This window comes from Sorex araneus, chromosome 11 (assembly GCF_027595985.1).
Source record: "Sorex araneus isolate mSorAra2 chromosome 11, mSorAra2.pri, whole genome shotgun sequence".
Lineage (NCBI taxonomy): Eukaryota > Metazoa > Chordata > Mammalia > Eulipotyphla > Soricidae > Sorex > Sorex araneus.
In genome coordinates this window covers 21,226,280-21,242,477 of record NC_073312.1, presented here as the reverse complement: position 1 = coordinate 21,242,477, position 16,198 = coordinate 21,226,280, and the positions used below count along the sequence as shown (strand labels likewise).

The 16,198-nt window shown below is 40.7% G+C and overlaps 1 protein-coding gene across 1 annotated transcript in view; it reads left to right on the top strand.

Moving 5' to 3' along the window:
- The window catches only part of SORCS3 (sortilin related VPS10 domain containing receptor 3), a 677,010-nt gene that overhangs the window by 545,244 nt on the left and 115,568 nt on the right, over positions 1 to 16,198 (top strand). The window contains exon 9 of the mRNA XM_004611975.2: positions 8,191 to 8,370. Coding sequence (XP_004612032.2) covers positions 8,191 to 8,370 — 180 coding nt within the window. The remainder of the gene's footprint in view (positions 1 to 8,190; positions 8,371 to 16,198) is intronic.

The following is a 16,198-nucleotide window of genomic DNA, read 5'->3' as shown; positions in this document are numbered from 1 at the left end:
CGCCAAAAATTCTCTGTCCTCTCACCGCAGGAAGTCTGATAGCTGTGCTTTCGTCTCTCACATTCTGGATTTATTTTTTATTTATTTATTTATTTATTTATTTATTTATTTTGCTTTTTGGGTCACACCTGGCGATGCACAGGGGTTACTCCTGGCTCTTCACTCAGGAATTACTACTGGTGGTGCTCAGGGGACCATATGGGATGCTGGGATTTGAACCTGGGTCGGCTGCGTGCAAGGCAAACGCCCTACCCACTGTGCTATTGCTCCAGCCCCTCTGGATTTATTTTAACATGATACTCTAGTAGTCATTTCTACAAAAGAACAAATTCTAGTTTGTTTTTCTTTGGTGAGTGGAAAGGAAGTGGGAAGGTACCATATCCATTGGGGCTCAGGGCTACTCCTGGCTTTGTGCTCACTGGGTCATATGCTGGGGGTCAAACCTGGGCTTCCTGCAGTCAGTGCCTATGCTCCCGCTTATTGAGCTGTCTCTCTGCTCCCCGCAGGGAACAGCTTCTGAACATTCTCATTTCTTTCCGTATGGGACTTAGTTTGCTAGCAATGATATGGAACGCCACCTGAACCACGTGTTCCTGGAAAAACACTAATAGTTAAGAAGACCCTCCATAATTCAGTGTTTTTGACATGGCCTACTGCAAAAAAATTATCATTTTCCCCACATCATTGTTGACTGCTATGCACCCTGCCTCCTTCTTCCCCATTGACAAGATCAAATCTCATTCTTTGTCTCATAAACCTTTAGCTATTTCTCCCCCACTGAACAAGCCGCACAAAATACCCATTAATTTGTTTTCTTCAGACTTATTCTGGCTTTCGCCTGTCCTGCAAAACCTAAACTTTATCCTCTCTTGAGCAGATGCCAATATTGGGAGGTTCAGTAAATTCTGGAACTCAAAATAGCCCTTCTAGAAGTCACCTGACACAAAGCAATAGTTTCCTGTCTAGTTGTTGGATCCTGCCACCAGCCCACCTCACCCCTTGCTGTACAGTCTTGTTCGCCTGCTCCCTGCAAAGTGCCTGTTTCCTGACTTCTCCAAGGTGCTAGCAAATATTATTATCAGCATGTTCTCCCTTTGGCACTGCCAATAAAGTCTCTCCTAACCTAACTCTGATTTTTTTTTTAATTTGTTGCGGAATATGGTCAATCTCAGTTTCAATAATTGAAGAGAGGAGAGGGAACTATGTTTTAGAAAAAAGTGTTATAATTATGCCAAGGTTGACATTAACCTTTCCTTTCATTTCTTAGAAAAACTTTTGCTTAAATTTTATGGTTCCCCAAATCCTTCTTTGCCTTATCGAAATCACACTTCTTAGAGTTAATCCTCATCTCATTTCTCACTTTCAATTCCCTCTTTAGCTCCCTGCTAGCTTCCTTCTGCTCTTTTCCACTCTTCCACTAAAAATTCTCGACCATTCTCAATTCTCTTGGTGACTACTTGCATGGAAAAATCAAATGAAATGTCTACATTTTTACCTTTTTATTTGTTCTTCTCTCCATTTCATATTTTTTGCACTTGAACAGTTGGAAAAATATCCACAATTAGGGGCTGGAACTTTTGCCTTGCACACCACCAATCCAGGTTTTATTCCTAGCACATCCTGTATGGTGCTCCAAGCCCTGCCAGAAATTTTTCCTGAATACTGAGCAAGAAGTAATCACTGAGCATTTCCAGGTGTGATCCCAAACCAGAAACAAACAAACAAAAGTCCACAGGAGTGGATTCTCTTCCAATTGGCAGTTTTTTAATTCTGTTTCTTTTTCTCGGGATTCCCTTCCCTTCCCATCCTTTAAATGTTAACATTCCAAAGTTTCCTGTATAATTCTCAGATAACATCATTCCTGAAGTCCAGATATTTTCATGGAAATCAGGACTATATAACCATTGTCTATTTGAAAAACATTCCCTTAACAATCACAGTTAACCACTCTAGAACTGAGTTCATAATCACTATCTTCTACTATTTATAATCCCACGCTTCTCCCTTTTATTAAATTATTCAATTTATTTATTCATTAAACTTGTTTGTGTGTCTACTGTGCAATATATACTCTGATAAATACTATAAATAAAATGATAAAAGAGTTCCTGCCCCTTGGGATGCTGCTGAGAGAGATAGGCATCAACCTAATAATTACAGAAAGGATCAGTTATGGTCTAATGAGTACTCAAAGAAAGGGTAGAAACTTTCCTAAGTCAGATGTCTCAAGTATTAAACATATTAAACATATGTCCCTTCCCTTAGCACTATATAGATTCTATAGAATCTACTTTAATTTTTTTTCCATTTTGATAGCAGAGCTATGCCTAGCAATTATCAGACATCATGCTAGGTTCTGGTGTATTCCAGGCAAGTGCTCTAGCCCTTTTCTTGAGCTATCTCCCTGGCCTGAGTCTGCTTTCTTGCTATCTCATCAGTTGGTTTCAAAGAGCACTACTTAGTTACATTGAGTCTTCATGGGTTACCACCTGGATCATTTCAGTGACCTAAATCTTCCTCCCTGCCAGGAGGACTGGACCATGGTCTGAAGCTTGCCAAAACTGGCAGGAGTGGGAGGAGTGGGGAGTGGGAAGACAGGAGAGGAAAGAGACCACTGTGACAATGATAATTAGACATGATTGTTCTGAACAAGAACTGAGTGCTGAAAAGTGGTAAAGGGATATACATAATAAACTTTCAATACCTGTGTTGTAAACTGTAATGCCTAAAGGAAAGACAAGTGAGAGAGTGAGAAACTGAGTGAGAGAGACATAGGGTGGGGAAGAGAGAGAGAGAGAGATAGAGAGAGAGGGAGGGAGGGAGAGGAGGAAGGGAGGGAGAGGGAGGATCGGCCACAGAGGCAGGCTGAGGTGGTGTGAGTGATTGTAGGAGGGAATACTGGGGACATTTGTGGTGGGAAACATACACTGGTGAAGGGTTGGGTGTTGGAACACATTATGACTAAATCCCAATCATGAACAATTTTGTAATTATCCATCTCACAGTGATTCAATAATTTCTTTAATTAAAAGATATCTTCCTCTCTGTCTCTAGTAATTCCCCACTTAGATCAGCTCTTCACACTACTTGCACAAATCATGTGATTATAGTGAGCCTAAATTTTTCCAATGAAATCTTTGTAAATCCTTTCTTCCTCCTGCATAAAGTATCATGCTAGCTTTGTGCTTCCTTCTTGGTATAACTTAATAGTCCTATGCGAAATTTCTGATGTGTCCATTCTCTATCTTCGCATTCCTAGAGAAAAACTGTTTAAGCTATTCCATCATTCCTTGCACACACTGCACAAGCCTTTATTTCTATCCCTGTTTGCAATAGTATTAAAACACTTATAGTTATAGAAGACCGGGAAAGCATATGATGGTCATGAACTGGACCTCTTTTTTGCAGTCAATTTCTATGTTTTATTTCTCACTATTTCTGCTAGGTCTGGCACATGGCATACATTGAGTAACATGTGTGTTCCTTTAATATATGGAACCTATAACCTATGTTAAGCCTAGGTTATAAAAAAGCATTTAAATAAGAAGTTTAACCATTACACATCTAGGAAGTCACTTGTTTAGGTATTCCCAAAGCATCTAGGCATCTGTCAAATCACTCTTCTTAAATGAACCAGAGGAAATAATATTTATAATTTTATCCAAATGCAACCACCTATGCAGTTATGTCTGATGCTCTCAGATTTCTTTCTTTTTAAATTTTGGGGTCACACCTGGTGGTGCTTCGGGGCTCTCCTGACTTGTCATTTGGGGATTTCTCGTGTCAGGGCTCAGGGGCCGTATGGGATGCCAAAAAAAAGGCAAGTGCCCTCCTGCTATACTGTGGCTCTAGCCCCTGCTCTCTAAATACCAAGTTGAGCCAAGTCCCAGTTAGAACTTACTCTTGCTGCATGTTTTGGCATTCATTTCTCTCTTTGTCACTGAAGTTCTCCCGGCATGTTTTCAGGACCATAGAGGATATTTTAATAAAGAGATGGCATATGCTTTAAGTTTGGATTGATGAACACATGATTTGAAAAAGTAAACTTATATACTCTTTGGATTCCTATCAGAAAAACTTTAATTAGTAATGATTTCCCTTGCTCTCAACAACTTCTGGTTGACTCGGAGTCAACTATAAACACTAATATGGAGAGAAGTCACAGTTCAAAGAATTTTCGAAGAGTGATTTCCCAGGCTGCATACACTAGAACCATCTAGAAGTCTTGTTCAGTTTGCTAGGATCTGAATCTCCTCACTAATCCTAATCACAGATACTGGAACCCATAAGTCCATTTGTTTTTAAAACCTAAAGGTCTTTTTGATGTATTCTGAAATTGCACTGCCATTTCAGAGCACTTTAACTTCTTAATTCATAGTCTTGGGTATAAGTAGCCATATTATTAGTTTGCTAAGTACTTTTGACAACTTTAAAATTTCTCAAGCGGGTATCCAAAAATTCTAAAAACTCGAAGATCAGATTTTCACCCCAGACCCTGAAATACCTGTTCACCAGATGACAAGGTCCCAGGAAAGCTCTGAACCAAGATGCATTCCAAGCAAATCTGCTGCCTCTCCTCCTGACCATGCCCCAGTGTTTTAAATTCCTTTTCCCCCCTCACTTCTTTTACATTAATTCAGTTTAAAATAACTTAGCTCATTCATTTTTATAACCAAAACATCTGGGGAAAGCCAGGCATTTCGATTGCATTTTTAACAGGGTAAGTGAATTTAATCCGCATTTCCTGCAGCTGCTATTTCCCCTCCTACTGGGTTCTTGGGCTTTCATTCCACACCAGCACAACGCGATTTCTTCACGTGGTTGTTAAAAGTAAGCCTTATTTCCCTTTCCAAGCGGCTCAGCAGGAGCCTGTAATTCTACAAGGTGTGGAAGCATGAATGAGCAAGTGAGGTCTTTCTTCGTCAAGGTGACCTAGGAGTTCAAGGGCAAAGACTGAGATCCAACACTGAGTCTCGAATAGAGAGATCCAGTACTTGCTTTCTCATTTTCCTCACTTCTCCCTTGTCCAAATTAAATGGACTTGCTTCTTCGTGAAACATCTTGCATGAATTCTCCATGGTTCCCACACTGTAGTCATTGCCATCTCCTTTGGTTGTTGAGACCTGATTTGGAAGAGGTTGGTCAAATAGGGGTCCGAGGAATAATACAGCAGGTGTCCCTCTTGCATTGCATGCGACTGACCCGGTTTGATCCCAGGCACCCTATATGGTCCCCCCAAACCTGCCAGATGTGATCCTTTAGTTGAGAGCCATGAGTAAGCCTTGAGAAGCACTGGGTATGGCCCCAAAACAAAAATAAGGAAACAAACAAAAAATTGCTCAGATAAGGGAAATACTAGCTCCAGTTTGATTGTTTACTTACTGTTAGGTCAGGTGTTCATGCCCCTATTGTTCATGTTCTGTGCTGCAGTGATCCCCTTCTTGAATTTTCCAGGGATGCTGTGACTCTGTGGTGTCTGTACTGGTAGAGTTATACTATATTTTGCAACTGCTACACTGTCAAAGATTCGTGTCAATATTTCTTCCTGGAAGTATAAATTCTCTAAGACCTTGGGCTTATATCTCTACACAATGCCTAATCATATATACAAGCTTTTTTAAGAATGATTTTAGTCTGTGAACTAATAAATTGGGGCTCTCAGGGGCATTTGGGGGAGTCCTGGGGTGGATTCCCAGTGATACAAGATTTGGCCATGTGAGTTCAATGCTCGGGTGCAGCTTTGTGGTACAACTCGGACCCAAGGGTACCGAGGGCCACACCAAGTGTCCTAGGGTGGTGGGGGCACATGCAGTCCTGAGATCAAACTTCAGAACTTGTGCATTCCAGGCTTGCACTCTAGCCCTTGCACTATATCCCCAGCCCCTGAATTATTAAATTTGATTTCAGAAATGTTTCACTCCAAGAATACAAACTAAGGTGACTTCAGGGACCAAGAGATTAACATTAATATGCAAGTTAAAAATCCTAAAAACATTTGGGTAAGGAGGGCTAAGACTCAAATGTTCTGAATCAGCCTCAAAGACCACATTCTCAGGTATTTGACAGAGACTGTGTTTAAAGCAATAGTTGTGAATTATCTTTATTTCACAGGATGTTGGTTTGCATTCTGATCCAGAGACTATATATTCAAAGTGCCAAAGCTAATATTTGGGTCAGTCCTACCACAAAGGTTCAAAACCTGGTTCTGCCACTTAGCCCTACAATCCAAAGTGAGTTGATTAGACAATGTGTATCTTCGACTGCTCAATAAAATAGGAATAACAATACTTCACTGTAAAATTATTTTAACTGAAGTAAAATATTTAACTTTTCTGTTACTGTTGAAGTAACATGGTTTATAATAGTGTTAAACTATTTCTCCTTTTCTTTGTTACTACAATTCCATGCCAATCAAAGTGCAAAAACTTTCCATCCTTGTCTTTATTGACAAATACATGTAGGTGACTTTGGTTGGTACCTAAGTTTTATCTAGTGAGCCTAGCAAGCTACCTGTGGTGTATTCGATATACCAAAAAGAGTAACAAGTCTCACATGGAGACGTTACTGGTGCTCACTCCAGCAAATTGATGAGCAATGGGATGACAGTGATACAGTAATACTGTTTTTTTAAAAAAAACTTTTATCGAGGCACCATGATTTGCAAAACTATTCATAATTAGTTTTCAGGCACACTGTTCCAACATCAATCCCAACAATTTCAAATTCTCTCCACCAATGTCCCCAGGTACCTGCCCTCCCCTAAGTGTGCCCCCACAAGAACATTTTTTTTCAATAGACCATGGTTTACAATAATGTTAAGGGTAGAGTTTCAGTTCAGCACCACACCATCCACTAGAGTATCCATTTCACTCCACCTTTGTCCCAGTGTTCCTCCTCATCCCCACACCCTGCTCCCTGTGGCAGGCTTCCTACTAGAAAATCACTGTATATCACTGTCATCACGTTGTTCATCGATTTACTTGAGCGGGCACCAGTAATGTCTCTGTTACACTCAGCCCTGAGATTTTAGCAGACTCTCTTTACTCATCTTTCCCAAGGATTGGAGTCTTTTTCAGGGTCAGGGGAATGAGACCTATCATTACTGTTTTTGGCATATTGAATACACAATGAGTAGTTTGCCAGGCTCTGCCGTGCGGGCCGGATACTCTCGGTAGCTTGCCGAGCTCTCCGAGAAGTATGCATATATCTTTTATGGTATTTGAGATATGAATACACCATGGGGAGCTTGCAAGGCTCTCTCGTGGGGGCAACAGACTCTTGGTAGCTTTTCAGGTTCCCTAAGAGGGAGAACAAGGCTATTAGATGTCATGCAGTCGCTTTGCGTGAGGCTCGGCTGAATGTGTTGAGAGTGGCCTTGAGCATGGCTGTGGCTGGGTTCCTGAAGTCTTCAACTGTCAAGGCTCTGCTTGGGTGGGGAGGGAAAGGCAACCCGTCCCCTTCGAGGTGCCCTGGTGAAGACAGCCAGGCGCAGAGGGCTAGAGACTCTGAGTTGCTCTCTTCCGGGGGCTTGGTCTTATAGTCTCTGGATGTTGGCTGTTGGTGGGATTACAGGGTGCCGGGGACAGTTTGTGGGTGTGGCTGCCTAGCTACTGGAAAATGATTTTCAACTGCTTCTCTCTTTTAAGCATAACCTCTCTTGACTTTCCTCTAGGATAAAATAGATTTAAATAGTGCTGCTCTGATTTAAGCTGAGTTGGAGACTAGAGCTCCCTCCAATTGTCTGTGTCTTCCTGCAACACTTACTGTTCTCATGACTCTAAAAATACCCAAGTAAAGTGTAAAAACCACTATACTAAAATGATTGAGAGCGCAAATGAAGATCGAAAGAAGGAATAGGCCATTGTCTTTCCATTTGTGACTGTTCTCTGACATGCCTGCATGTCTCTGTTAGTACTAACACTTTCTTATATCAAAATAAAAAATGAGACCGAAGGAATTCCTCAAGGCCATGAAAAATGATATCAAAGTCCCTCATTTTGCTGTCACAGCAAGGAACAGAAATCATGAAGCTTGTAATTTATAGCCTTGTTACAATATAAAATTGTTTAACATTGACTATAATTCAAGCTTTTCCCCAATCATTTCATAAGTCATTGTAATTACTCTGGGTCCCACTGGGCAGGGGAATACGGAGATCTGCTGCCTTCAAATCCTTCCTTCTTCTTACAGGACATGCACATCATCAGCACTGATGAAAACCAAGTGTTTGCAGCAGTCCAAGAATGGAACCAGAATGATACCTACAACCTCTACATCTCGGACACACGGGGGATCTACTTCACCCTGGCCATGGAGAACATTAAAAGCAGTAGAGGTCTAATGGGAAACGTCATTATTGAATTGTATGAGGTATGTAACCAAGAATATCTTGCACCTGGGTCTGTCTCTCTTGTTCATTGATTTTTATCTCATAAACCCAGGCATTGGAGTCAGTTGTGGGTTCAGATCTCAGCCAGACTACTTAGCAACTGTGTGACTTTGGGCAAAGGACTCAAGTTCTCCATGTTTTCATTCCCCCCTCTATAAAATTGGGTAGCATATTTACTTGAGATTATTGTGAGGATAAAAGATAATATTTTCAAATCATCAAATTTTATGATTGATTCAAAAAATCCTAAAAACCTGCTAAATCTTATCTGTTTGTATGTAGAAGCATGGCTGCATGCAAATATGATGGTCCTTGGCATACATGTGGTCTCAAGTATTTTTTGCAACTTTATGCTGCTTTTTTTTTACGGGTTCTGGGTGGAGGGAATGGTACTAATTATGTACTTTAAATTATTTAGAAAATTAGGAGTGTGAACAAATTTATTGAAAAGGGAAGCACATATCAGTGCTGGAAATGGGTGTTTCACAAAAATGTCACTGGGTTCTAACACCTGTGCATGGTGAAGAACTGAATTGATCTTCTTTTTTTCTTTTTTTTTTAATATTACCACTGTACTGAATTTACCTTGCATTAAGAATTTTGATCACCATGTAAACAAATGTATCTGAAGACTCAAATGACTCGATCAAGGAATTTTTCATTGGTTCTAAGGATAAAGGTATACTTCCTTTGACAGTACTAGTCAGGGTGAAAGGGTGTGCTGGCTACCTAGTGTAATACTTGATTAGAGCAAGAATGTCTCACTGTCCGATGTCTCTCAGGACTGGTGGTCAAGTCTTGAGGTTGCTGTTCAAGAAAGGGCAAGTTGTCAGTGTGTGGTAGCGTCTTTGGAGAGCTGCACCCCAGTGACTTTGCCTCTCTCTGGGTTGAACGTAGCTTTTCAAGAAGAGGTTTAGAACCTGGGTTTCTGGTATACTGTGGTCTCTTTGGAGAAGTGCCCGTCAAGGTTCTAGAAGTCCCCACACTGGTATCTATATTAACCACTCAGTTATTGAGAGAGATGAAAATATGTAAGTGTCTAGTCATTTTATTAGGTAGAAGAAAAAATACTCAAAGGAGAGATGAAATATCACTTTTAAAAGAGAGGAAGTGTCAACAGGAAAGATAGTGTAGTGGACAGGGTGCTTGCTCTGCACATGGTTGACCCGTATCTGATCTCTGGCACAATATCTGGTCCCTGAGCACAGCCAGGAGTGATCCCTGAGCACAGAGACAGGAGTAATCCCTGGGCATTTCTGGGTGTGGTCCCCAAACCAAGGAGAAAGACAGATTACAAGTACCTTTGCAGTTGACTGCAGTTTAATCTCTGGCACTGCATATGGTCCAATTATCTGAGCACTGCCTGGAGTGACTCCTAGGCACAGAGCTATAAGCAGTTCATGGGCACACCAGGGAAGACCCTTCAAACCCAAAATGGATAGATGCATTAAAATAGAGAGTGTGTATTTACAAAAGGGCTGCGGCGCTTTATCTCTCTCACAGCCTGTGTTCGATAGTCTCAGGAGCTTCCCCCACTCCAGGGAGGCCAATGACGATGGGCAGGCGAAGGAAAGAACGAGGGCCAGGCTGGTTGGTCTCAATTGCAGTTTATTCCAGTCACTTCTCCATTCACTTATGATTCTCCTCCTGCTTCTTCCTCCCAGTGCCCACTCTTCCAGCCTAGTTAAATCTCCCTCATCAAGTTTTTGGGTAACAATTACACATAGGTGTCATCATACAATCAGGTCCTTCCCTCAGGGGAAGCTATCTCAAGGACAGATTCTTATCCAACAAGACAACTGGCCTAAGGGCAAATATGGGTGTGTTTCTCCTTTCCTTAGTCCAACAAACATATAAACATTCATAATACTAATCATTTTGTATGGACACAGTAAAGAGATACATTAAGCTTATAGAATTGCTCTCCTGGGGCCACCTTGATCTCAGACTACAGTGATCAGGCCAAATTAGTCTTTCCTATCCCTAGCTATGTCCTATTCTCATCTTTACTTTTTGGATCATGACAGCATTTGTCCATGAGCAAGCTCTTAACTTATAGTGGCACTTTGGCCTGGCCCATTTCGATGCCAGGGTAGCTCATAGCTTGCCCTGGGTCCATTCAGTCCCTTGTCAGGACCCTGCTTTGAGGTTCTAGGAATTAAGGGCAACTGAAGCTTAAGTCAAGAAAACAGATGCGGGGCTGGAGCGATAGCACAGCGGGTAAGGCGTTTGCCTTGCACGCGGCCGACCCGGGTTCTAATCCCAGTATCCCATATGGTCCCCTGAGCACCGCCAGGGGTAATTCCTGAGTGAAGAGCCAGGAGTAACCCCTGTGCATCACCGGGTGTGACCCAAAAGCCAAAAAAAAAAAAAACAGATGCCCAGGAGGGAAAATTATTCAGAATCAGTTAACTCCCAAGTTACAAAAGCATAATATAACTGTTTTCCTGTGTCTATACAAAAAAGACACAGCTTTAAAGTAAACTACACAAAAGGACATAAGAGAAGGAGAAAAGCAACACTTCATTCACAAATATAAAATCATAGATTTCTGAGGAATCTGACCTTACAAGTTAATAGAGTCTGATTATTGGGGAAAAAGTGACAGAACAGTTAGGGGAGAGAGCACAGAGAATAGTTTACAGGTAAACACAGTGGAATGAAAGTGCTTCAAGAGCACTGTGGTAAACCTACGCTCCCTCTGGCAAGGGAAACAGGATATACCAATGTTATCCTAAAATGTTTAGAGCTACATTCCAATAAACACAGAGGAATGGAGGTGCTTCAGGAGCAAGGTGATGGGTATCACCCGATAAACCTAAGCTCCCTGTAGCAAGGGAGAAAGGACAGACCAATGTTATCCTACAAGAGAGAAATGATTGTCATTTAGCATAACAAAAAACAGTAGAATTCCTAGGATTTTCTTATGTAGTCATTGACCAGTGACTGTCACTGTCACTGCTCGTTGCTCATTGATTTGCTCAAGCGAGCACCAGTAACGTGTCCCTTGTGAGACTTGCTGTTACTGTTTTTGGCATATCGAATATGTCACAGTTTGCCTGTGAGGCTCTGCCGTGCGAGCGAGATACTCTCGGTAGCTTGCCGGGCTGTCCGAGAGGGACAGAGGAGTCGAACCTGGGTCGGTCCCATGAAAGGCAAACACCCTACCACTGTGCTATGGCTCCAGCCCCATTGACCAGCACTAAGATAATTTCCTTGTCAACAAGGCTCCAGTTTGGGAAATGGCCCTGATTTCTCCCTAATTTGAACAGACTGATAGTGATAAGTGAGAGTTTAGCTTTGGGAAACTTATATCTTCCTGTCTGTAATCGTACCAGGAAGCAAAACACACCTTTGCAATGGACAATATGTCATATTTCATGGGAATATTTGGATCCATGTTCTCTGATCTTAGATCATTCTGACGAACTTCTTGTCTGCACCAGTGCAGCTACAGAGATAAGCGGATTGTTCCTGCCCCTGTGGTCAGTTCCCAGTAGGGAAGGGGAGACTTTGCTAAAGATTTCCTTTCCGCTGAGAAACCTCTTTGTCTCTCACTCTCTTGGTATAGTGGGTAAGTTTGCCACTGTGTGTTTCCCTGCTAAGAAAGGGAGACTGAAACTTCTTGGTCATTTAGAGCAGTGAAACATTGATCAGAAATAGCACATGAATCAAAATAAAGAATGAATCTAAATATATTTAAAATTTTTCTTCTTGCTGGGTCAATTTTGTACTTTCAGATTCTTTTTTTGGGGGGGTGGGAGGGAAGGAGGATGAACAGTGTCATTACATCCATAGAGTAACAAGACACCACACCTGAGAAAGTGACTTTGCTAACATGGGTTTTATTGAGTTTGCTCTTCAGTCAGTTTTATCAGGGTTTCTTGTGACCACCCTTTGTGTTCAAACACATGAGAAAAGCAAAAGACACAAAGATTCTTGACATCAGGGATGTGACAATATAATGTGTTGGACTTTGGCAGTGGTGGTGGGAAAGGTCAATAGGGTTTCTCTTTTATAAGATTAGAACCAGTTAAGACTGAGCCAAAAAGTTAAAAAAATCAACTTTCTTCTTTTTCAAGGTCAGATAGGAAAAAGGCTTTGATAGTATTGCCCCCAGGAATTGGTCTCTTCAATCAAGTTATGGGAAGAAAAATTAAATCAGAATTCAGTGGAATCTGGTTCATAGAACACTATAGCATGACGATAAATAGGATGAGACCTTTGTAGGCAGGTTACCAACATGCCAGAGATGGGAATGAACTATAGATGCACAGTTATTTTTCTCAGTGTTTCCACTCTATCAGTTATTTCACCCTGAGGAGGAAGAAGTGAGTAAGTGATAGACATTTCAAATGTCAGGAATGGCATGGGTTAAGAAATGGATGGAAGGCATAGATTTGAGACAATATGCTTGCTAGTCTAATTGCATAGAATAGATACTTGTCTTGTCCAGTATAAGAATGAGTAGTGGATTAGTGTTTGGAGTTCAGATTCTAGAAGGCATTTACTATCAAGGGAATAAATTGAATCCTGACACTATCTAGACCGTGACCATATTGAAGGTTTTTAGAGGGCAATGCTTTTTTGCACCTGGAGATACATTCTGTAATTTGGAGATAAAACTCAATTTAATTGGTCTCTAGGGGTCATTAGATTTTAACCTTCTTCACTAAGATTCTCATAGAACTGAGATTGTGTACCATATGGACAGTTAGCGAAGAAACTATAATTTTCCTAGACTCTAAATGCCCTTGAGTAATGCAGCTGGGAAAACCAGTATGCTTTTGCTCTCAATTCAGCTAAATTAACATACTTTCATAGAGTGTATTTAGTTTGAGAGTCCAGAGCATGAAACTCAAAACATACTGGAAAGGTGTAAGTGATGATTAGGAAAATGATCATAGTCTAACTTCTATCAGACAGACAATTCCTCCAGTTTTGAAATCACTTAAAGAGAAAGGCATATTCTAAGTTAGTAATTTGGGGAGACTTGTAAGTTAGTTTGCTTTAAGAATGAACTTCTGAAACTTGGGGGGAAAAGGCACACCTGCCATAATCCCAGCATGAGAAAGAATGGGAGTCAGTTTAGTTTCGGTCAATATCTGTGAACTGTTCAGTGACCTTTGGGGAGGAGTGGGGAATAAGAGACTAGTGAAATGAGAAATTGGGCTAGTAACATTCTCTTGCATTCTCTTGACAGTGTTTCCCACCCACCCCCCAACAGTTTTTACTTAAATCTACATAATAAGGAAATTGTCTTTGTTTGCCTGGATAGTTAGTTACCTAGGCCAAGTTTTTGCACAAATTTATATTGTAAGGTTACGGTATAGTATACCTGGTTTCCCTTCTCTGTAATACCAGAGATGTCTTACGTGGTTATGGTAGACCAGTACTACTTAAAACGGTCGTATTTTCACAGGAGCATCTCAAGCCTCTGGTTGCATTTGAAATGGGACCAAAAATGTGAGCTTTTCCTTGAAAATTCGCTTTGAAAGTCCTGGCACTGGGAGGCTTTGGGATCTAATGGGGGTCGACTCCACCGAACTCCCTAACACTTAATAAGTCACTGGTGTTGTCTGTTTCCTGAACTGCTCCAGTAGCTGGCTACAGAGAGAATTTCTAAATCTGCCTGAAAATACTTTATTTTCATGACTTTAATTTTATAATCTGTGGAGAAAATATTTGTGAAAGGCTAAACAATAAATCACTTTTTTAAGCTGTTGGAGTCCAATCAATCAAAATCAGATTGCTGCTGTTAGTAAATTTATTCCAGTGTATTCATTCTTATCCTTATCATACACTTTTGCTTTTTTTTGTGGGGGGGAACCATTCCTGGTGATGCCTAGGGATTATTCCTGGGGTTGCACTCAGGAATTGGTCATGGCAGTGCTCAGGGGACCATATGAAATGCTATGGATTGAACCTGGATCTGCCACATGCAAGGCAAGTGCCCTACACACTGTATTATCGCTCTGGGCCCTGTAGGTTTTTTTTTTTTTTTTAATCATATACATTTCACAGAGTGCTCTTCACACTCTCAGAATTTCTTCACATCCCCAGTGATAATACCCATTTTCCCTTCATTGTTCTTCACTGGCAAATCAAGAAACAAATATTCTTTCCAAAAGCCTGATATTGCTTATCAAAACATACACTGAGCAGCTGCTCTGATACATTTTCTTCAATACCTTCCTAAATATTAAGAACCATAACTCTTAATTTAATGCCAGGTGTACAACTACGCTTAAAGTTGGCATTGCCAAGTAAGTGTCAAGTGTCAACTTTGCGTATTTTAATTTGGAGTGGGGAGGTTTTCAAGCATCATTCATATTTTTGGCCAATTGGGTTGTGTTACTGCTCAAGCCCTGTAGTGTTAAGGATTACCTGGGCCACCCTGGTGGCCATCAGGAGCCCTAGGGACATTTATGCTGGTGCTACAAAGCCACACATGGCAATACACAGGAAAACATGTGTACTGGAATTGACCTAGGATTAGCTATATAAGAGGGATGTACCTTATCCTTCAGGCTGGATTGATAGCACAATGGTAGGGCATTTGCCTTTCATGTGGCCGACCCGTGTTCGATTACTCAGCCACTCTCAGAGAGCCCAGCAAGCTACCGTGCATGGCAGAGCCTGGCAAGCTACCATGGCGTATTGGATATGCCAACAACAGTAACAATAAGTCTCACAATGAGAGACATTACTGGTGCCTGCTCGAACGAATGCAACGGGATGACAGTGACAGTGACCTTATCCTTTGTGTGAATATATAAATGTTCTACTACTCATGTAAAATGTTCTTTAAAAGGTGAAATTAATTATAATAATATATTTTGTTCAACCAGATATTCAAAATTTTATAATGTTAGTGTGTGTTTAACATGAAAAAAATCACTGAGCTAGTCTATATCTTTCCATGCTAAGTCTACAAAATTCTGGGTTTATTTTACACTTCCCACACATCTCAATCCATATGCTAAATTTTCACCAGAAATATTTGATCAGCATTTACATTTCATAAAATTTACAATAGGAAAAAAATTGATTCACACACCCAAGTTATCCCAAATCATATTTAAAATTTTGCCAATAACTGAATCAGGCATAGCTTTTAAAATTCAAGTGTAAGTTGGTTAAAGTTAAATAAAATTAAAAGCAGTTTCTTATTCCCACTGGCCATATTCCCAATGTTCAATAGCCATGTGTGCTGGTAGTGGTCTATGTAATCATATAATATGGGTCTATGTCATCATAAACAGTTCACATGTTTTTCTTTGTTCATTTTTCTCAGGATTTCTTGTGGTAGGGATCATTTCCCATTCTGTTTAAGTGAGTAAAGAGGATGCAAAGATGATAGGCACTTGGCTCGGATCACAGCTGGTATATGGTGACACAGCCTTTGAGGGACTCAGCTATGTTGGACTACTAAAGAAGCCACCAACTTCTTACTGTGCATATTTTCACATTATTTTTTTAATAAGACATAATTTATGGGCAGTAAATTTATGTATAGAAGTAGTATTTTGATAAATAGATTTGTGAGTTTTGACAGGGACATGGAATTGTGAAACCATGTCCATAATCAAGATTCAAATGAGTTTTGTTTCCCCAAAGAAGTCTCTCTCACGACCTGTTTGCATTCATTTTTACTCCTACCCAAAGTCACTGGCAAATACAGTCCCTATTTCTCTGTGTCTCCCCCGTACTGTCTGTTGCTCTCTCTTTTGTGTTCTCTTACACACACTCACTTAGAACGCTGCATTTAAGAAGCCCAGATTGCTAAGTAGTGAATGTTCCTTTTGT